The sequence below is a fragment of the Orbicella faveolata genome, unplaced genomic scaffold, assembly GCF_042242905.1.
Source record: "Orbicella faveolata isolate gen_17 unplaced genomic scaffold, um_ofav_v1 contig_48, whole genome shotgun sequence".
Lineage (NCBI taxonomy): Eukaryota > Metazoa > Cnidaria > Anthozoa > Scleractinia > Merulinidae > Orbicella > Orbicella faveolata.
Window position 1 is genome coordinate 12,868,006 of NW_028301578.1, and position 19,000 is coordinate 12,887,005.

Consider the following 19,000-nt stretch of genomic DNA (forward strand, 5'->3'; position numbering starts at 1 on the left):
TACCCGGCAGAGTCAATCGAACCAAATCGAACACTGAACTTTGTGTGAGTTCGATCTCCGAACCAATCGAACTCAATCGAACAAACCGAACCAAACCGAACTAAATCCATTAGATTGTGTTCGATTGCGTTCGGCAGCCGAACACAATCGAACGTAATTCTATGGATTGCGTTCGATTGTGTTCGGTGAATAAATTCGCTTGAACAAAGATTATGTTATGTGGTCTCGAAAACACGAAAAACACGTGTTATACTAAAGTAAGTCGAGCCTGGAAAGACTTGTTATTGATTTTCAACATCAGTTTTACAAACAATCAAGATTTCAGAAATCACAAGTTCGATTTAGTTCGATTACCCAATTATTTTTGTGTGAGTTCGATTTGGTTCGATTGCCGAACTCAATCGAACTCAATTCATGGATTGAGTTCGATTTAGTTCGATTGAATTCGATTGAAATACAGTTCGATTGGGTTCGATTGACTGTGCCGGGTATGTAGGATGCAGAACAAATAAAAGTTGCACATGTTTTATTTCACAATGACAAGACGTAAAGGCAGCCATATCTAATAAAGCTGCTCATTTCTCTTAACATCTTAATACCTTACAAATCTCAGTTATGCATACCAATTTAGCATAATATAAATTATTTTCAACCTGATGCAAATATACCATAACTTTACTCTCATCAAAATCTGAAACTGGCGAAGTTTGACCTGTCTTCAACAAAAGCTTTTTTCTAACGAGTATCAGTGAGATTAGTGACAGAATTGAACACCAGTATTTTAGTCTAACCACGACCTTGTTCAGTTGGATAGAAAAAAAAAAGGTTTCAATTTTTTCCTCAGTTTTCTGGTAGTCCGGTGAGACCAACTGCTCCTGGAGCACTAGAAATTCTATAAAAAAGACTGGTATAAAACACGAATACTTTACAAATACTATGCCAAAACGACCTGCTTATATGAATTCTTTGAGATACAAATTTACATAAACGCGCCCGAAGCAAGCATGGCTGTTTATCAGTGAAGTGGGAAGTCAAACGCCAAACAGAGATTTGGCAACCTTGTTGCGAGGAGCCAAGGCAGAAATTCAAGCAAATAAAAGCCCGTGCATTTTTCGTTTGGTTCATTCCATTTTGAATATTAACCGTCAAGAATTCTTATTTACTCTAAAAAAATTTTGCACCTCCGCAAGCGAGCAAACAAAAATAGTTATCTGAGATTCGAACCACAATTTCCAATTCCTTCGTTAAATGGTAAACAACCGACAACCTAAAACAACACAGCAAAATATTGTAAGCCTTAGCATGACCCGCTGACCGATTTTTCGGAAACGCCCAATCTGATTCATCATTGGCCACACAGCGGTCAATAACAACCGATAAATTAAACGGCATCGGGGTCCGAAGCAGGTTGAAACTCTCGATACACAGGTCAGCGGTGGTCAATTGTTGCTATGGTGATTACCACAACCACTGATTCTCCAGTCAAATACTGCAACTTCGCCAATTCAGGTCAGTCTAACACTCGATGCCAAGGTGTACTAACAAGTTATTAAACAAGGTAAGTTTTCTTTCACTGTCAAACTGTCCGTCCTCATCCTCGTCAGACGTGACGTTGGGAAGAACACTTTTGAATAAATGGAAGCGAATATCGTCCACAACGGGAATGGAATCCGTCTGTTGGCGATTGCGAACAGAAGACACATCTTCAAGGATTAGTGAGTGGAATTCCTCGTTGTCGATCAACTGTAAGCATATAAAAAAGATTTATTGTAGACTTTGTTGCGATAAGTTATTTAGCAGCTGTATAAACGTTTAGTGAAGGTTTAGTCCGCTCCAGAAAGACAACCGCGAGGAGAATGGGAAGGAGGGCACGACGAACGGTCCCATTCTTCCTTCGGTTTCCATAATATTCTAATTTTTGCCCTTTCTCGGGAAGAAACGCCAACTAGCTATGGAGGCTGAAGACGAATTCAAGTTACCAGTTAATGCGCGGGAAAAAGCTGTGCGAGTTAAATGAATTCTCCCTCTGATTGGTTGTGCTAGTCATGTCTTCGTTCTGATTGGCTAGTGCAAATTCTGTACGAATTGAAAGGAGCTCGAGCTAAACTTGAAAAGCTAACGCTTACAATTTTGTACAGTCGTATTATAATCCCTTTCCATCTTTGTCCTCGTAAGCATTCCTTACTTTCTAATGGGTTTCTGTTATTTATTATGCACAGTTCTACAAGATGAAACCATTACTGTTGAGTTTCCTCTTAGTTAAGCCGAAAATTTTGAGCGTCACAAACTAGATCCCGAAACTAAAGCCCACGCTGTATAAATCAATGGTTTCCATCTGAAAAGTAACTTAAAACAGAGCCTTGGATTCTTTGTCGGTGCCATTACACAGAATTTCAATTTCAGTTTTTCCTCACCTTTTCTAAGTGTTTACTGACGTATTCGCAGCAATCCGCCTCGAGTTTGGGCAGGTTAAAGAGGCGTGAAGTTCTTAACACGGTCAAAACATTTTCTGTGTCAAGAAACGTGCTGATTGCACGCGCGCAAAGCCGCTTCAAGCCATTTAACAGATAGACATCTGCAAAACACAGCACGCTGTACACGTTTTCTTCTGTTACCTGAAGAAACAACAAAGACGAACGACGACTTTAACGTGTTTTCTCGATACCACATCAATACATTGTCAAGCAAATAAAAATGCATTGTTCTCGCTCGCGAGAAACTATGAGTCATAAAAGTCGTAGATCAAGAATATATTTGACGCATTACTCATAGTTGCTTGGGCTCTATTTTGAGACATGGCTCTCAGAAAAATTCAAATGCGCACATGACAAAGTGAACTAAAAAATAAATAGACGTTACGGTTTCCTTCGCAAGCTCAATAGGGAGTTTAATAAGCTACGACGGCGACGCCGAGGACAAAGTCGATTAAAATATGACTTTCTATTTTACCCACGAATCTCGCGATACTCTAAAGTCATTCACTTTGTTTATCACTGACAAAACTTTCACGAAACTGAATCTGGGACACAGCGATAAACTTGAAATAAAGTTTTAAAAAATTAGCCGTTGTGGTTCACGTTCTCTGGATCTTTTTAAAGCTACGTCATCAGAATGGAATTTTTGGGTTAGATCTCAGACTTCTCTTGACCGGAGAAGAATTGAGCCTGTGGACAAACATTTCTGTTTACTCAAGATTACCAACGCCAAGCCCTTCATGTTTATGTGGGACCGGCTAACTGTTTTGCTCGATACTCAATCCTAAATGTGTGCTACTGTTCTCTGTGATAAGGAAGCTACAGAAAAACAGTAAATCCGAGCGCGCTCACCAGTGCGTCATCTTGATAAATGAATGCAACAACAGCCGCAAAAACATCAGGTGATACGTCGTTAAGATACACCTCAGGAATGGAGGCGCTGAAGAGTTGCTTTCCTGGTGAGCTTGATTCCGAGAAGTGTCCATCCAACATTGCTCGAAAATAATCGCTTCTTCCACAGAAAAACACCTTCCAGAAAACAAAACAAGTGGTGTTATGTGAATTCACCTTGAATTTAACTCAATTTCTCAATAGAGTGTTAACATTTCGCCAACTTGTAGTGCTTCTTAATGAATCTGATTTTAAGTTACTAAAGTTTGGGTCGGAACCGTATAAATATTCTTAATAATTTCATAACATGCTCTTTTATAATCAAACAGTCTCACTGAAAATTGAATAACCTCAAAAACAATGCAAACAGAGAGGGCGTTTTTTCTTCCTTTGGTTGCTTTAACGATACGAAATATAAATCTCTACAAATTTATAAGACAATGAAATGAAACAACATCTACGCTGAAGGCTGGGCTCTAATCAACCTCGTTCCCAAGGGTACGTTCTTGAGGGAGGAAGAGAGAGGACCCTGGGAACGAGTTTGGGCTGTGCTCTGGATACAAAACAGCCCTCTAACCTTGTGACAGTAAAATGTGCGGTTGTCCACGATAAAACACACGTCGGCATAAAGCGGCGGCTCCTCACAGAAAACTGAAACTAAATGAAAAAAATTCTTCTTAGCATCATTTTTAGTGAGATGCTACCCCTTTACTAGTAAAGTTGATTTTCATTAGCGCGTGGACACAGAAAGGTGCTATTAAATAAAGCCTCTTGTTTGGGGGGAGGAGGGAATTTTCCTAAAAACAAGCTGTTACTTATTAACAAAATAATTATCGGTAGTCCAAAAGGATCCGTGGCTGCATGGCACAGTACTTGAAAAGTTATAGATAGTAATAAAATAGTGCGAAAAAAGTCAATAAGATGTTATGAACATCTTATTGCGTCTGCGTATGTTGCTTGTGCTCCAGAGTGCGCTAGTGAAAACCAGTCTTACATTGCGTATTTCAATTGATGTCAATTGCGTACGTTTATTGGTCCCTTAATTGGGCGCTTTTGTTGGTTCCTTCAATGTGCACCTATATGTGTGCCTGATTGGCTCCTTACGTTGTGCACCCTGACTTGTTACTTAATCATGTGAAGCTTTTGACTCATGAACTTTCTCCCTGCCCTTACTTGTGGTACCACTATTTGTCCCATTTTTCGTTACCTCCATAAAAATGTAAGTTTACCTACACATCTATCATTTTAGGATAAAAACTAGAGATAAAATCAAACGACGTTTCGATCTCGCTGAGATCATTTTCAGGCTCATTAATCATCAGTTAAGGTTCGAAAATCATCTGATGTCCGTGTAAACTATATTTAGATGAGCAAATGTAAAGGCCAGTAAATATTGGAAAAGGCAAAACAATGCAATAAATCACGCCATAAAAATATATATCTATAGATAGATACAAACCGTCAAAAACATCCGAGGATATCTCTAGCGGAAAAGGCCTTGGAAATTGCTAAGAAGGCAAAAAAAAAAAAAAAACATATAGAAGACACTATAAGATCGTCGTGTAGCTCAGGTGAATAGAGACAACCCCTGAAAGCGACCAACTTAAGTAATAAGTCCTTCGATGTCTTATATCTACAACTTGAAAGCTCTCAATTGCGCATGTACTATAACCGCAGCCATTTGCGCGAATCATTAAAACGACTTTTTCCAAACTTTTTCAAAAGCATTTGCATGAACACAAAGCTACACAGGCGAAGAACAAATTCTACAAATTCACGGCGGAAAAAAAGTCACCTTCGCATATGATGCTGGGACGAAGCGAACAAACAAACAGACAAATAAATAAAACTTGCTGAAAGTCACTGAAAGCAACAACCTACCTGGGACGTCAAGGCAGTGGGCAGCGCAAACTCAGCCAGTCGACCGAATGCATCTTGCAAGTCCGTGGACTGGGACTCAGGTTCAATACTCACCACTGTTATGGAGCAGGTCCTTGTTTTAGACATCCCTACAACACGATATAATATATTGTTACTCTCAGTTTACGCTCCGAGCTCGAGAAGCAGTGCATCAGTGCAGCAGACTGCGTATCAAGGGGGTAGGGTAGGTAGGGTGTGGTTTGGGTAGGCTAGGCTAGGCTAAGATAGGGTACGATAGGGCAGGGTAGGGAAGGGTAGGGTAGGGTAAAGTAAGGTAGTGTAATTTCGACTTGCTTGAAAACCCCTTGAAAAAGTGACCTTCCCGGAGACACTTCGATTAACAGTCGGTCGGACAGGTTGGTTGTAGTCAACCGGAACGAAGCGAAAAATACTTCATCGAAGTAGCTCAGTCACGGCATTCTGAGTTATTTGGGTCAGGTGCAAAATTACCTTTAAACCGAAGGAAGCCTGAAAGTAACAAGGATGGTTATGAATGGAGAAGACTGAGGAGGATTACAAACGACGAACTTGATAAATTTAGGCTAAACTTTTCAAAATGAGCAAACCGTGACGTAGCTCCTTTAACCGAACTAAGGTAAGCAAAGACGCCTCTTCTTACCAAACAGTTGGATACTGCGGAGTCTGATTTCCAGTTGTGATTTGAGATATTCCAGTTTGCATTGGCGCGCCAGTCGGATACAGTCGTCAATCTTATCCATCTCGATGTACAGTCGATCTGTGTACAAGTACTGCAGAATTGCTTCAAAAGCCCAGGGTTTCACCTGAGAGGAAAAGTCTTCTCATAAGAGCTCTGATAAAATAATATAAATATATAATATCCAAACAAGTACAAAGCCATTCGCACCATATATAGACTTAATCACTCGTCCCTGGAAGGCGCGGTGCCCTCATGGTTAGCGCACACGACGGTCCAGGTTCGAGGCCTTGCAGGGGCCATTGTGTTGTTTTCTTGGGCAAGACACTTAACTCTCACAGTGCCTCTCTCAACCCAGGTGTATAACTGAGTACCGGCGAATTTAATGCTGGGGGTAACCCTTAGATGGACTAGCATCCCATCCAGGGGGGAGTAGAAATATCCCTAGTCGCTTCATGCCACAGAAACCGGGATAAGCTCCGGCCTGATGGGCCACTTGGCTCGTATGCAGACTTACTAGTCCCTTACAAAATTAACTAGGTTTGTTTTCTTCAAATCTGTATGTTTCCGTAAGTGAAATCGTGCATGAAAAATGTCGAGATTCCAAGGGTGACCCCGAAGAGCCAAGGGGCAACAATTCGATAATAGTATCCCATACGTAATATAATAGTCGCTGCCACATAACCGAGAAAAAAAGCAAAGAGAATAAGACATGATTAAAGTGTTAAAGTACTATTAGTCCCTCAGGTGATCTTACCAGTTTGTGTTTGAGTTCAATGATGGGACGATCCCGCCATTTACTCATAAACATGTGAGCAAAGTATGAAGACCGCGCATTTAGAATCACACGGTGTTTTATACGCTGGCGCGGAAAGCTACATTGCCAAAGATGGAGACGACCTCGAACTCACTAAAGGCTCATCAATTTTCCAGTAGATTGACATTGTGAGAGTAAAAGCGTGCGGTAGGTCGCGAGGTTGGAGCGCAGGGCGAGATAGGCAGGGAGAAAGCGAGAGAGGAAGTCTTGTCTTCCGCCTTCCCAACTCCCCTTTGCGCTTTTCACAAAGCGCCGTGTTGCGCACTGTATTTAGACGACTGGGGAGGAGTCGCAGCACAAAGACCCCAGCCAACAGCACTCGATCTCTAACGCGCTAACCACTTGGCCACCGCGCCTCGTCTTATTATCCGCATTTATCATATGAGAGGCACATGATGACGAACTTGAGTTATGATTTTGACATAACATGGATGGTTTAGAATACACTTTTGTCACAGAAATTATAACACACCTCGGCTACTTAGAATATTCTAAAAAGCTTTTCATACATTCATGCCTGCTTCTTACTTGAGGCTCGGACTGTTATGGACGTCATGTACCCGGCAGAGTCAATCGAACCAAATCGAACACTGAACTTTGTGTGAGTTCGATCTCCGAACCAATCGAACTCAATCGAACAAACCGAACCAAACCGAACTAAATCCATTAGATTGTGTTCGATTGCGTTCGGCAGCCGAACACAATCGAACGTAATTCTATGGATTGCGTTCGATTGTGTTCGGTGAATAAATTCGCTTGAACAAAGATTATGTTATGTGGTCTCGAAAACACGAAAAACACGTGTTATACTAAAGTAAGTCGAGCCTGGAAAGACTTGTTATTGATTTTCAACATCAGTTTTACAAACAATCAAGATTTCAGAAATCACAAGTTCGATTTAGTTCGATTACCCAATTATTTTTGTGTGAGTTCGATTTGGTTCGATTGCCGAACTCAATCGAACTCAATTCATGGATTGAGTTCGATTTAGTTCGATTGAATTCGATTGAAATACAGTTCGATTGGGTTCGATTGACTGTGCCGGGTATGTAGGATGCAGAACAAATAAAAGTTGCACATGTTTTATTTCACAATGACAAGACGTAAAGGCAGCCATATCTAATAAAGCTGCTCATTTCTCTTAACATCTTAATACCTTACAAATCTCAGTTATGCATACCAATTTAGCATAATATAAATTATTTTCAACCTGATGCAAATATACCATAACTTTACTCTCATCAAAATCTGAAACTGGCGAAGTTTGACCTGTCTTCAACAAAAGCTTTTTTCTAACGAGTATCAGTGAGATTAGTGACAGAATTGAACACCAGTATTTTAGTCTAACCACGACCTTGTTCAGTTGGATAGAAAAAAAAAAGGTTTCAATTTTTTCCTCAGTTTTCTGGTAGTCCGGTGAGACCAACTGCTCCTGGAGCACTAGAAATTCTATAAAAAAGACTGGTATAAAACACGAATACTTTACAAATACTATGCCAAAACGACCTGCTTATATGAATTCTTTGAGATACAAATTTACATAAACGCGCCCGAAGCAAGCATGGCTGTTTATCAGTGAAGTGGGAAGTCAAACGCCAAACAGAGATTTGGCAACCTTGTTGCGAGGAGCCAAGGCAGAAATTCAAGCAAATAAAAGCCCGTGCATTTTTCGTTTGGTTCATTCCATTTTGAATATTAACCGTCAAGAATTCTTATTTACTCTAAAAAAATTTTGCACCTCCGCAAGCGAGCAAACAAAAATAGTTATCTGAGATTCGAACCACAATTTCCAATTCCTTCGTTAAATGGTAAACAACCGACAACCTAAAACAACACAGCAAAATATTGTAAGCCTTAGCATGACCCGCTGACCGATTTTTCGGAAACGCCCAATCTGATTCATCATTGGCCACACAGCGGTCAATAACAACCGATAAATTAAACGGCATCGGGGTCCGAAGCAGGTTGAAACTCTCGATACACAGGTCAGCGGTGGTCAATTGTTGCTATGGTGATTACCACAACCACTGATTCTCCAGTCAAATACTGCAACTTCGCCAATTCAGGTCAGTCTAACACTCGATGCCAAGGTGTACTAACAAGTTATTAAACAAGGTAAGTTTTCTTTCACTGTCAAACTGTCCGTCCTCATCCTCGTCAGACGTGACGTTGGGAAGAACACTTTTGAATAAATGGAAGCGAATATCGTCCACAACGGGAATGGAATCCGTCTGTTGGCGATTGCGAACAGAAGACACATCTTCAAGGATTAGTGAGTGGAATTCCTCGTTGTCGATCAACTGTAAGCATATAAAAAAGATTTATTGTAGACTTTGTTGCGATAAGTTATTTAGCAGCTGTATAAACGTTTAGTGAAGGTTTAGTCCGCTCCAGAAAGACAACCGCGAGGAGAATGGGAAGGAGGGCACGACGAACGGTCCCATTCTTCCTTCGGTTTCCATAATATTCTAATTTTTGCCCTTTCTCGGGAAGAAACGCCAACTAGCTATGGAGGCTGAAGACGAATTCAAGTTACCAGTTAATGCGCGGGAAAAAGCTGTGCGAGTTAAATGAATTCTCCCTCTGATTGGTTGTGCTAGTCATGTCTTCGTTCTGATTGGCTAGTGCAAATTCTGTACGAATTGAAAGGAGCTCGAGCTAAACTTGAAAAGCTAACGCTTACAATTTTGTACAGTCGTATTATAATCCCTTTCCATCTTTGTCCTCGTAAGCATTCCTTACTTTCTAATGGGTTTCTGTTATTTATTATGCACAGTTCTACAAGATGAAACCATTACTGTTGAGTTTCCTCTTAGTTAAGCCGAAAATTTTGAGCGTCACAAACTAGATCCCGAAACTAAAGCCCACGCTGTATAAATCAATGGTTTCCATCTGAAAAGTAACTTAAAACAGAGCCTTGGATTCTTTGTCGGTGCCATTACACAGAATTTCAATTTCAGTTTTTCCTCACCTTTTCTAAGTGTTTACTGACGTATTCGCAGCAATCCGCCTCGAGTTTGGGCAGGTTAAAGAGGCGTGAAGTTCTTAACACGGTCAAAACATTTTCTGTGTCAAGAAACGTGCTGATTGCACGCGCGCAAAGCCGCTTCAAGCCATTTAACAGATAGACATCTGCAAAACACAGCACGCTGTACACGTTTTCTTCTGTTACCTGAAGAAACAACAAAGACGAACGACGACTTTAACGTGTTTTCTCGATACCACATCAATACATTGTCAAGCAAATAAAAATGCATTGTTCTCGCTCGCGAGAAACTATGAGTCATAAAAGTCGTAGATCAAGAATATATTTGACGCATTACTCATAGTTGCTTGGGCTCTATTTTGAGACATGGCTCTCAGAAAAATTCAAATGCGCACATGACAAAGTGAACTAAAAAATAAATAGACGTTACGGTTTCCTTCGCAAGCTCAATAGGGAGTTTAATAAGCTACGACGGCGACGCCGAGGACAAAGTCGATTAAAATATGACTTTCTATTTTACCCACGAATCTCGCGATACTCTAAAGTCATTCACTTTGTTTATCACTGACAAAACTTTCACGAAACTGAATCTGGGACACAGCGATAAACTTGAAATAAAGTTTTAAAAAATTAGCCGTTGTGGTTCACGTTCTCTGGATCTTTTTAAAGCTACGTCATCAGAATGGAATTTTTGGGTTAGATCTCAGACTTCTCTTGACCGGAGAAGAATTGAGCCTGTGGACAAACATTTCTGTTTACTCAAGATTACCAACGCCAAGCCCTTCATGTTTATGTGGGACCGGCTAACTGTTTTGCTCGATACTCAATCCTAAATGTGTGCTACTGTTCTCTGTGATAAGGAAGCTACAGAAAAACAGTAAATCCGAGCGCGCTCACCAGTGCGTCATCTTGATAAATGAATGCAACAACAGCCGCAAAAACATCAGGTGATACGTCGTTAAGATACACCTCAGGAATGGAGGCGCTGAAGAGTTGCTTTCCTGGTGAGCTTGATTCCGAGAAGTGTCCATCCAACATTGCTCGAAAATAATCGCTTCTTCCACAGAAAAACACCTTCCAGAAAACAAAACAAGTGGTGTTATGTGAATTCACCTTGAATTTAACTCAATTTCTCAATAGAGTGTTAACATTTCGCCAACTTGTAGTGCTTCTTAATGAATCTGATTTTAAGTTACTAAAGTTTGGGTCGGAACCGTATAAATATTCTTAATAATTTCATAACATGCTCTTTTATAATCAAACAGTCTCACTGAAAATTGAATAACCTCAAAAACAATGCAAACAGAGAGGGCGTTTTTTCTTCCTTTGGTTGCTTTAACGATACGAAATATAAATCTCTACAAATTTATAAGACAATGAAATGAAACAACATCTACGCTGAAGGCTGGGCTCTAATCAACCTCGTTCCCAAGGGTACGTTCTTGAGGGAGGAAGAGAGAGGACCCTGGGAACGAGTTTGGGCTGTGCTCTGGATACAAAACAGCCCTCTAACCTTGTGACAGTAAAATGTGCGGTTGTCCACGATAAAACACACGTCGGCATAAAGCGGCGGCTCCTCACAGAAAACTGAAACTAAATGAAAAAAATTCTTCTTAGCATCATTTTTAGTGAGATGCTACCCCTTTACTAGTAAAGTTGATTTTCATTAGCGCGTGGACACAGAAAGGTGCTATTAAATAAAGCCTCTTGTTTGGGGGGAGGAGGGAATTTTCCTAAAAACAAGCTGTTACTTATTAACAAAATAATTATCGGTAGTCCAAAAGGATCCGTGGCTGCATGGCACAGTACTTGAAAAGTTATAGATAGTAATAAAATAGTGCGAAAAAAGTCAATAAGATGTTATGAACATCTTATTGCGTCTGCGTATGTTGCTTGTGCTCCAGAGTGCGCTAGTGAAAACCAGTCTTACATTGCGTATTTCAATTGATGTCAATTGCGTACGTTTATTGGTCCCTTAATTGGGCGCTTTTGTTGGTTCCTTCAATGTGCACCTATATGTGTGCCTGATTGGCTCCTTACGTTGTGCACCCTGACTTGTTACTTAATCATGTGAAGCTTTTGACTCATGAACTTTCTCCCTGCCCTTACTTGTGGTACCACTATTTGTCCCATTTTTCGTTACCTCCATAAAAATGTAAGTTTACCTACACATCTATCATTTTAGGATAAAAACTAGAGATAAAATCAAACGACGTTTCGATCTCGCTGAGATCATTTTCAGGCTCATTAATCATCAGTTAAGGTTCGAAAATCATCTGATGTCCGTGTAAACTATATTTAGATGAGCAAATGTAAAGGCCAGTAAATATTGGAAAAGGCAAAACAATGCAATAAATCACGCCATAAAAATATATATCTATAGATAGATACAAACCGTCAAAAACATCCGAGGATATCTCTAGCGGAAAAGGCCTTGGAAATTGCTAAGAAGGCAAAAAAAAAAAAAAAAACATATAGAAGACACTATAAGATCGTCGTGTAGCTCAGGTGAATAGAGACAACCCCTGAAAGCGACCAACTTAAGTAATAAGTCCTTCGATGTCTTATATCTACAACTTGAAAGCTCTCAATTGCGCATGTACTATAACCGCAGCCATTTGCGCGAATCATTAAAACGACTTTTTCCAAACTTTTTCAAAAGCATTTGCATGAACACAAAGCTACACAGGCGAAGAACAAATTCTACAAATTCACGGCGGAAAAAAAGTCACCTTCGCATATGATGCTGGGACGAAGCGAACAAACAAACAGACAAATAAATAAAACTTGCTGAAAGTCACTGAAAGCAACAACCTACCTGGGACGTCAAGGCAGTGGGCAGCGCAAACTCAGCCAGTCGACCGAATGCATCTTGCAAGTCCGTGGACTGGGACTCAGGTTCAATACTCACCACTGTTATGGAGCAGGTCCTTGTTTTAGACATCCCTACAACACGATATAATATATTGTTACTCTCAGTTTACGCTCCGAGCTCGAGAAGCAGTGCATCAGTGCAGCAGACTGCGTATCAAGGGGGTAGGGTAGGTAGGGTGTGGTTTGGGTAGGCTAGGCTAGGCTAAGATAGGGTACGATAGGGCAGGGTAGGGAAGGGTAGGGTAGGGTAAAGTAAGGTAGTGTAATTTCGACTTGCTTGAAAACCCCTTGAAAAAGTGACCTTCCCGGAGACACTTCGATTAACAGTCGGTCGGACAGGTTGGTTGTAGTCAACCGGAACGAAGCGAAAAATACTTCATCGAAGTAGCTCAGTCACGGCATTCTGAGTTATTTGGGTCAGGTGCAAAATTACCTTTAAACCGAAGGAAGCCTGAAAGTAACAAGGATGGTTATGAATGGAGAAGACTGAGGAGGATTACAAACGACGAACTTGATAAATTTAGGCTAAACTTTTCAAAATGAGCAAACCGTGACGTAGCTCCTTTAACCGAACTAAGGTAAGCAAAGACGCCTCTTCTTACCAAACAGTTGGATACTGCGGAGTCTGATTTCCAGTTGTGATTTGAGATATTCCAGTTTGCATTGGCGCGCCAGTCGGATACAGTCGTCAATCTTATCCATCTCGATGTACAGTCGATCTGTGTACAAGTACTGCAGAATTGCTTCAAAAGCCCAGGGTTTCACCTGAGAGGAAAAGTCTTCTCATAAGAGCTCTGATAAAATAATATAAATATATAATATCCAAACAAGTACAAAGCCATTCGCACCATATATAGACTTAATCACTCGTCCCTGGAAGGCGCGGTGCCCTCATGGTTAGCGCACACGACGGTCCAGGTTCGAGGCCTTGCAGGGGCCATTGTGTTGTTTTCTTGGGCAAGACACTTAACTCTCACAGTGCCTCTCTCAACCCAGGTGTATAACTGAGTACCGGCGAATTTAATGCTGGGGGTAACCCTTAGATGGACTAGCATCCCATCCAGGGGGGAGTAGAAATATCCCTAGTCGCTTCATGCCACAGAAACCGGGATAAGCTCCGGCCTGATGGGCCACTTGGCTCGTATGCAGACTTACTAGTCCCTTACAAAATTAACTAGGTTTGTTTTCTTCAAATCTGTATGTTTCCGTAAGTGAAATCGTGCATGAAAAATGTCGAGATTCCAAGGGTGACCCCGAAGAGCTAAGGGGCAACAATTCGATAATAGTATCCCATACGTAATATAATAGTCGCTGCCACATAACCGAGAAAAAAAGCAAAGAGAATAAGACATGATTAAAGTGTTAAAGTACTATTAGTCCCTCAGGTGATCTTACCAGTTTGTGTTTGAGTTCAATGATGGGACGATCCCGCCATTTACTCATAAACATGTGAGCAAAGTATGAAGACCGCGCATTTAGAATCACACGGTGGGCAGGCATGGGTACACCATGTACCAAGAAACAGACATCTGCATAGGGTGAGTCCGCCAGGCATCTGCAAACCAAGATATGCCAAAATTTCAAATAACAACACTGCGAAGCTTGTGAAGAAAGAACCCCGCAAAAACACACGCCTCTTTTCGCGCCAAAAATGCGACACTTATGACATAAGTTATGGTCTTTAAAAAGCCTCTTAGGGGAAAGTCAATAATAAAAGTGTGTATGCATGTAGTTCTGCATAGATCCGTCTCGTGTCTCTGATTGGCTACTATTTGCGCTCGAAAATTCAAATCTGAACGACAACCAATCAGAGAAACTACACGGATCTCTGCTGAACAACGTCATCAGTGTAGAATTGAATTGAGCTTGTGAGAAAACGTCTGTTTTCTTAGACTAATGGGTAAGTGAAATGTTATCTGACTTTTATCTGTTATCTGACAATTATAGGAGCATTTGTAATTTTTGAATGCAATTTTGGAAAGACAAGGAAATTTATTCCTGTGACAGAGTGCTGACACTCCAAAGTCAGTGGACAAGCGGAAAAGCGATAGCAATTAAATGACAAAGCGGTAAACTTTAATTTGTAGAACTTTACATTTTTTTTAATTTCCTCGGTGGGACAAAACTTTGTGGAAGTTCTAAAAGGGTTGCTTGGACCTTTTATCCAATGAACCATCTCGCTAAAATGACATCGACTGTTTACGAGAGAGAAACGTGTTGCGTGGAGTATTTTACCTCCTGAGAAATTCCCTGTACGAGTCTCTTCTCATACATTCAGACGTGATGGCTTTGTAGCTCTTTAGAAGACCTCTTATCTTGTCTGTGAGGGCCGCATACAGACAGCGTTCTCCATCAAACGTGTTCGGCGCACAACGAGCCCCTTAATTAGGCGAGAAAAGTTGAGAAACAGCGTCATCTAATGTCCTTTAATCTTATCCTATTCGAAGTAAAAGTAATGCCTCCTAACCATCGATTGTAGACGCTACAAACGATGCCTTTGTTTGTTAAGAAAAAGCAAGCGAACAGAATGGTATAAACTACTTCAATCTGTGTTTAAGGGAGGAAAAATACGATTCGTAAAGCTTTGGGGAAAAAAAAACATCTGCGCTAAGAGTGTCTGTAGGTTGCTTTGCAGCCAGTTTTGCAACGTTCGCGATAATACTCATAGTGAACAAGGCAAGCGAGTCAGAACCGCGAATAATATCCGGTAAGATCTGTATCCGCGTGTGACGTGTGCATTTTGCGTCGCTTACTCAAGGCGCACGTAGTCACAAAACCTGTATTAAACCTGTTTGCAATCAAAACGACCTCACCGTTTTGTAAGAGGAACTCCACCAGTTCATGATGACCACACAGACAGGCATAGTACCTAAAAGATACAAACAAGAAATTGAAGCAATATATGTGACATATCATTATCTTTGGAAGTAGTACAGTAACAAAAATATGTACGGAAACCAAGGGAAAAACATCAAAGTCAAAACTGTATAATTGATACTTACAATGGTGTGCTATCCCAGTGGTCTCTAAGGTTCAACTCCGTTTCTCCATTTTCCACAAGATATCTAAATAAACAAATGAAATATACATTGTTAGTTATAGATTGGCTAGTTCTTCTGTTACCCCCAGTGGCGATCCAGACCTTGAGCTAAGGTGAAGGGGGCGGGGGGGGGGGGGGGGGTTGCTTGCCCTGCCAGCTCAATTCTTCCCTCTGTGATTTTTTTTCTTTTTTTACCCAAAATAAGGGGGGCCCACCCCCCTAGATCTGCCACTGACCTACAAGAAACGAATTTAGACTCAGTATCAGGACCAGGATCAATGTCATAGGATATGATAACACGAGCATGTCTGACTGATCTGTTGAAAAATATCAGTGGACGGTAGAGTAAGGCCATACAGTCTGTGTGATATTCATACAGTACAGCTTCCGTGATATTCATTACCAGTTAGTGCAAAATGAGCAAGAGAGGAAATAAACACTTTGAAAACACCTTCAGAAAGACTGCTTTGATCACAAACGTCTGTGAGTTAAAAAAAGCCCTAGAAGTGAAAAAGGTTCCAGAAAGTAGAGTTATAACTGAATGCACCAACCTTTTATTTGCTGACAGTGTTTTATGGAATGTGGCAGAGGGTTTTATGTGAATTATCAAGAAAAAAATCACTAGGGTAATGAGGATGGCGAGGGTGGCAAAGGTGATGAGAGTGGTGAGGGTGACAAAGGTGGCCAGGGTGGCGAGGGTGGCGAAGGTGGCAAGGATTCCCAGGGTGGCAAGGGTGGCAAAGGTGGTGCAGGTGGCCAGGGTTGCCAGGCTGGTGAGGGTGGCAAAGTTGGCGAGGGTTGCAAGGGTGACAAGGGTGGCAAAGGTGGTCAGGGTAAGGGTGGCAAAAGTGGCATGGGTGGCCAGGGTTGCCAGGATGGTGAAGGTGGTGAGGCTGGCCAGGGTTTCCATGGTGGCAAAGGTGGCAAGGGTGGCAAGAGTGGCGAGGGTGGCAAGAGTGGCAAGGGTAGTGAGGGTGGCAAAGGTGGAGAGGGTGGTGAGGGAGACAAGGGTTTCCAGGGTGGCTAGGGTGGCGAGGGTGCTTTCAGTAAACGGTCACCATTTATCCCAAAACTGCACCTGCTTTGCTATCCTCTTTGTTGAAGTTATATGACTGTTGTAAGGGAGCTGATGAAAACCAGAGAAACCCACGAATCTCCTCAGTCATGCACTTAAGTCTTTGTCTTTATATATTCAGATCCATTTTGTGAAGTTTATATGAAATAATTCATATATGAACTGCGGTTATAGATGAAAGTGAAGAATGATCATCGCAGTAAATTTTCCAATTTAAGCAATTGGAAAGAAGAAGCCTGAAAAAATCATAACTGCAGTTCATATATGAATTATTTCATATAACCTTCACATCATTTCACTCCTAACGGGAAGATATGAACTCAATTAATTGACCTCGCTCCCAATGTGTGGCTTCGTAGCTCAGTTGGTAGAGCATCGCACTGGTATCGCCGAGGTCACGGGTTCGAATCCCATTGAAGCCCTGATTTTTTCAGGCTTCTTCTTTCCAATTGCTTAAATTGGAAAATTTACTGCGATGATCATTCTTCACTTTCATCTATAACTGCAGTTCATATATAAATTATTTCATATAAACTTCACATCATTTCACTCCTAACGGGAAGATATGAACTCAATTAATTGACCTCGCTCCCAATGTGTGGCTTCATAGCTCAGTTGGTAGAGCATCGCACCGGTATCGCGGAGGTCACGCGTTCGAATCCCGTTGAAGCCCTGATTTTTTTCAGGCTTCTTCTTTCCAATTGCTTAAATTGGAAAATTTACTGCGATGATCATTCTTCACTTTCAGATCCATTTTGTTCATAGATTCATTGGGTGTTGCATTAAGAAATGAAAACCATTTCCAGCTTATAAAGGGAAAGAAAAATTGCTGCCTCAAAATAATATTTCATTTTTTGCTGTTGTTTTGTTATTTGGTTGTGGTGTTTCATCATTCCGTTTCGTTGTTTCAAAGTCCTATATTTCATGAAAAATTTCTTTGCCCCTAAGTTATAATGAACGAATTAAAATTGTTAAATTGATTGACATACATAATAGGTTTACTTAAGACTTCGTAAAGTGGGAATTCCAAATATAATGGGTGACAAATGCAAAAGGCAATATTGTCGCTTTTTCTCTCAAACAAGATATAAGGTTTTTGCCTTCAGCCATTGTACATCTCCTTTGCCTTGTGTTCTGGTTAATATAATTTACGCTTGGCCGAACATAGGCCGAAGTGTGTATGAGCAGAGTACAGTCAAGGCGTTTGTGCCTATTTCCACAGAGGTTTATAATATAAAGTCAGTTGTCAGGGCATGAAATCTATGGAGAATGAGAAAATAAAGCCCAGTTTCAGTAATTAGCACCGTATTGTAGCCCCATGAACCACTGCACTAATGTACTTTTTAAATCACTGTTCAATAATTAACTTATATTTTATTGTGGCTTTCCTTCAAAATGGAAGTGATTAATTTGCACTTTGTAACCACTTGTTTAGGCACTTGTTTACAGCTGTAGAAAAAAGCAGCTTAAAATATTGCTAACCTATTGCTAAGTATTATTGCTAATACTTGTTTATTTATTTTTAGTCTCAGCGACTTGATCTATTCGAACAGCTCGAAGCTGGGCTTAGTACAAGTTCTACTGTTAAATTATGCAAGTGCAAAACCGTCAACTTTGAGAATGAGTCCTTATCGAAATATAGGTGGCGCACATTTGTTGTAATGTACTACAAGTAAACAAGGTCCTTGATCTTGCTTCGACACAATTTGACTTCAAAACGTAGATCACTATAGGGGAACGTTTTGGATTCAAAAATGCTATTAAAAGCAACCCGTTAAATTATAAACGCGATCGGGGGCGACTTAACATGCAAAAATATTCGTAAGCTTACACCTTAGCTTAAATTAAAGACCTGAATTAAATTGCCGCTTTTTCAGTTCGCTATCAGATGTTATCTCGCAGTATTTAGCAAAAACAACATTATCGAATGTTATGGTTGCAAATATATTCTGCGCTTTGCCAAATTTTCAGGACTTCTTACTGATAGGAGTTTAATTGCTATGTAAAAAGCACGCCAAAAGCGGTGGAATTGAGCCAAACGGGGGATTGAAATGCACAATGTCGGTAGAATTACGCCATGATATTTCAATGTGTTAGCTTATTCTAAAACTGTTCTTAGTATTAAATCTATACAGAATTATTACATACCTCACTCGATCGAGATCTCCTCGACGACAACTCTGAAAAAGATCCATTCGAGGTATTTTGGAAGTTCAAGCTTCATAAGCCGCATAAATTTGTCATGGTTTGTTTTGACTGGACGGGAAC

At 40.7% G+C, this 19,000-nt stretch overlaps 2 protein-coding genes across 2 annotated transcripts; both read right to left on the reverse strand.

Annotated features, from left to right (window-relative positions):
• Positions 1-509: 509 nt before the first annotated feature.
• LOC149096597 (ankyrin repeat and BTB/POZ domain-containing protein 1-like) lies at positions 510-6,787 on the reverse strand. Its single transcript, XM_089281215.1, has 8 exons — positions 6,698-6,787; positions 5,905-6,067; positions 5,247-5,374; positions 4,825-4,873; positions 3,943-4,022; positions 3,327-3,503; positions 2,415-2,615; positions 510-1,743 (listed from the first exon to the last, which is right to left on the reverse strand). The coding sequence occupies exons 1-8, from the start codon at positions 6,749-6,751 to the stop codon at positions 1,516-1,518; spliced, it is 1,080 nt and encodes a 359-aa protein (XP_089137341.1). The 5' UTR covers positions 6,752-6,787; the 3' UTR covers positions 510-1,515.
• A 1,036-nt stretch (positions 6,788-7,823) lies between these two features.
• Positions 7,824-18,991, reverse strand: LOC110039650 (ankyrin repeat and BTB/POZ domain-containing protein 1-like). Its single transcript, XM_089281214.1, has 12 exons — positions 18,881-18,991; positions 15,620-15,682; positions 15,431-15,486; positions 14,853-14,997; positions 14,013-14,172; positions 13,220-13,382; positions 12,562-12,689; positions 12,139-12,187; positions 11,257-11,336; positions 10,641-10,817; positions 9,729-9,929; positions 7,824-9,057 (listed from the first exon to the last, which is right to left on the reverse strand). Exons 1-12 carry the CDS (start codon positions 18,925-18,927, stop codon positions 8,830-8,832), a joined length of 1,497 nt encoding a protein of 498 aa, XP_089137340.1. The 5' UTR covers positions 18,928-18,991; the 3' UTR covers positions 7,824-8,829.
• Positions 18,992-19,000: the final 9 nt, after the last annotated feature.

Coding starts and splice junctions, on each gene's coding strand:
- LOC149096597 (XM_089281215.1), bottom strand. CDS start 6,751: ATGTTTATGAGTAAATGGCGGGATCGTCCCATCATTGAACTCAAACAC. Junction 6,068..6,697: donor TTGAACTCAAACACAAACTG/GTAAGATCACCT, acceptor TTTTCCTCTCAG/GTGAAACCCTGGGCTTTTGA. Junction 3,504..3,942: donor GCACATTTTACTGTCACAAG/GTTAGAGGGCTG, acceptor GTTTTCTGGAAG/GTGTTTTTCTGTGGAAGAAG.
- LOC110039650 (XM_089281214.1), bottom strand. CDS start 18,927: ATGGATCTTTTTCAGAGTTGTCGTCGAGGAGATCTCGATCGAGTGAG. Junction 15,487..15,619: donor CACTGGGATAGCACACCATT/GTAAGTATCAAT, acceptor TGTATCTTTTAG/GTACTATGCCTGTCTGTGTG. Junction 14,998..15,430: donor GGAGTTCCTCTTACAAAACG/GTGAGGTCGTTT, acceptor CGCCTAATTAAG/GGGCTCGTTGTGCGCCGAAC.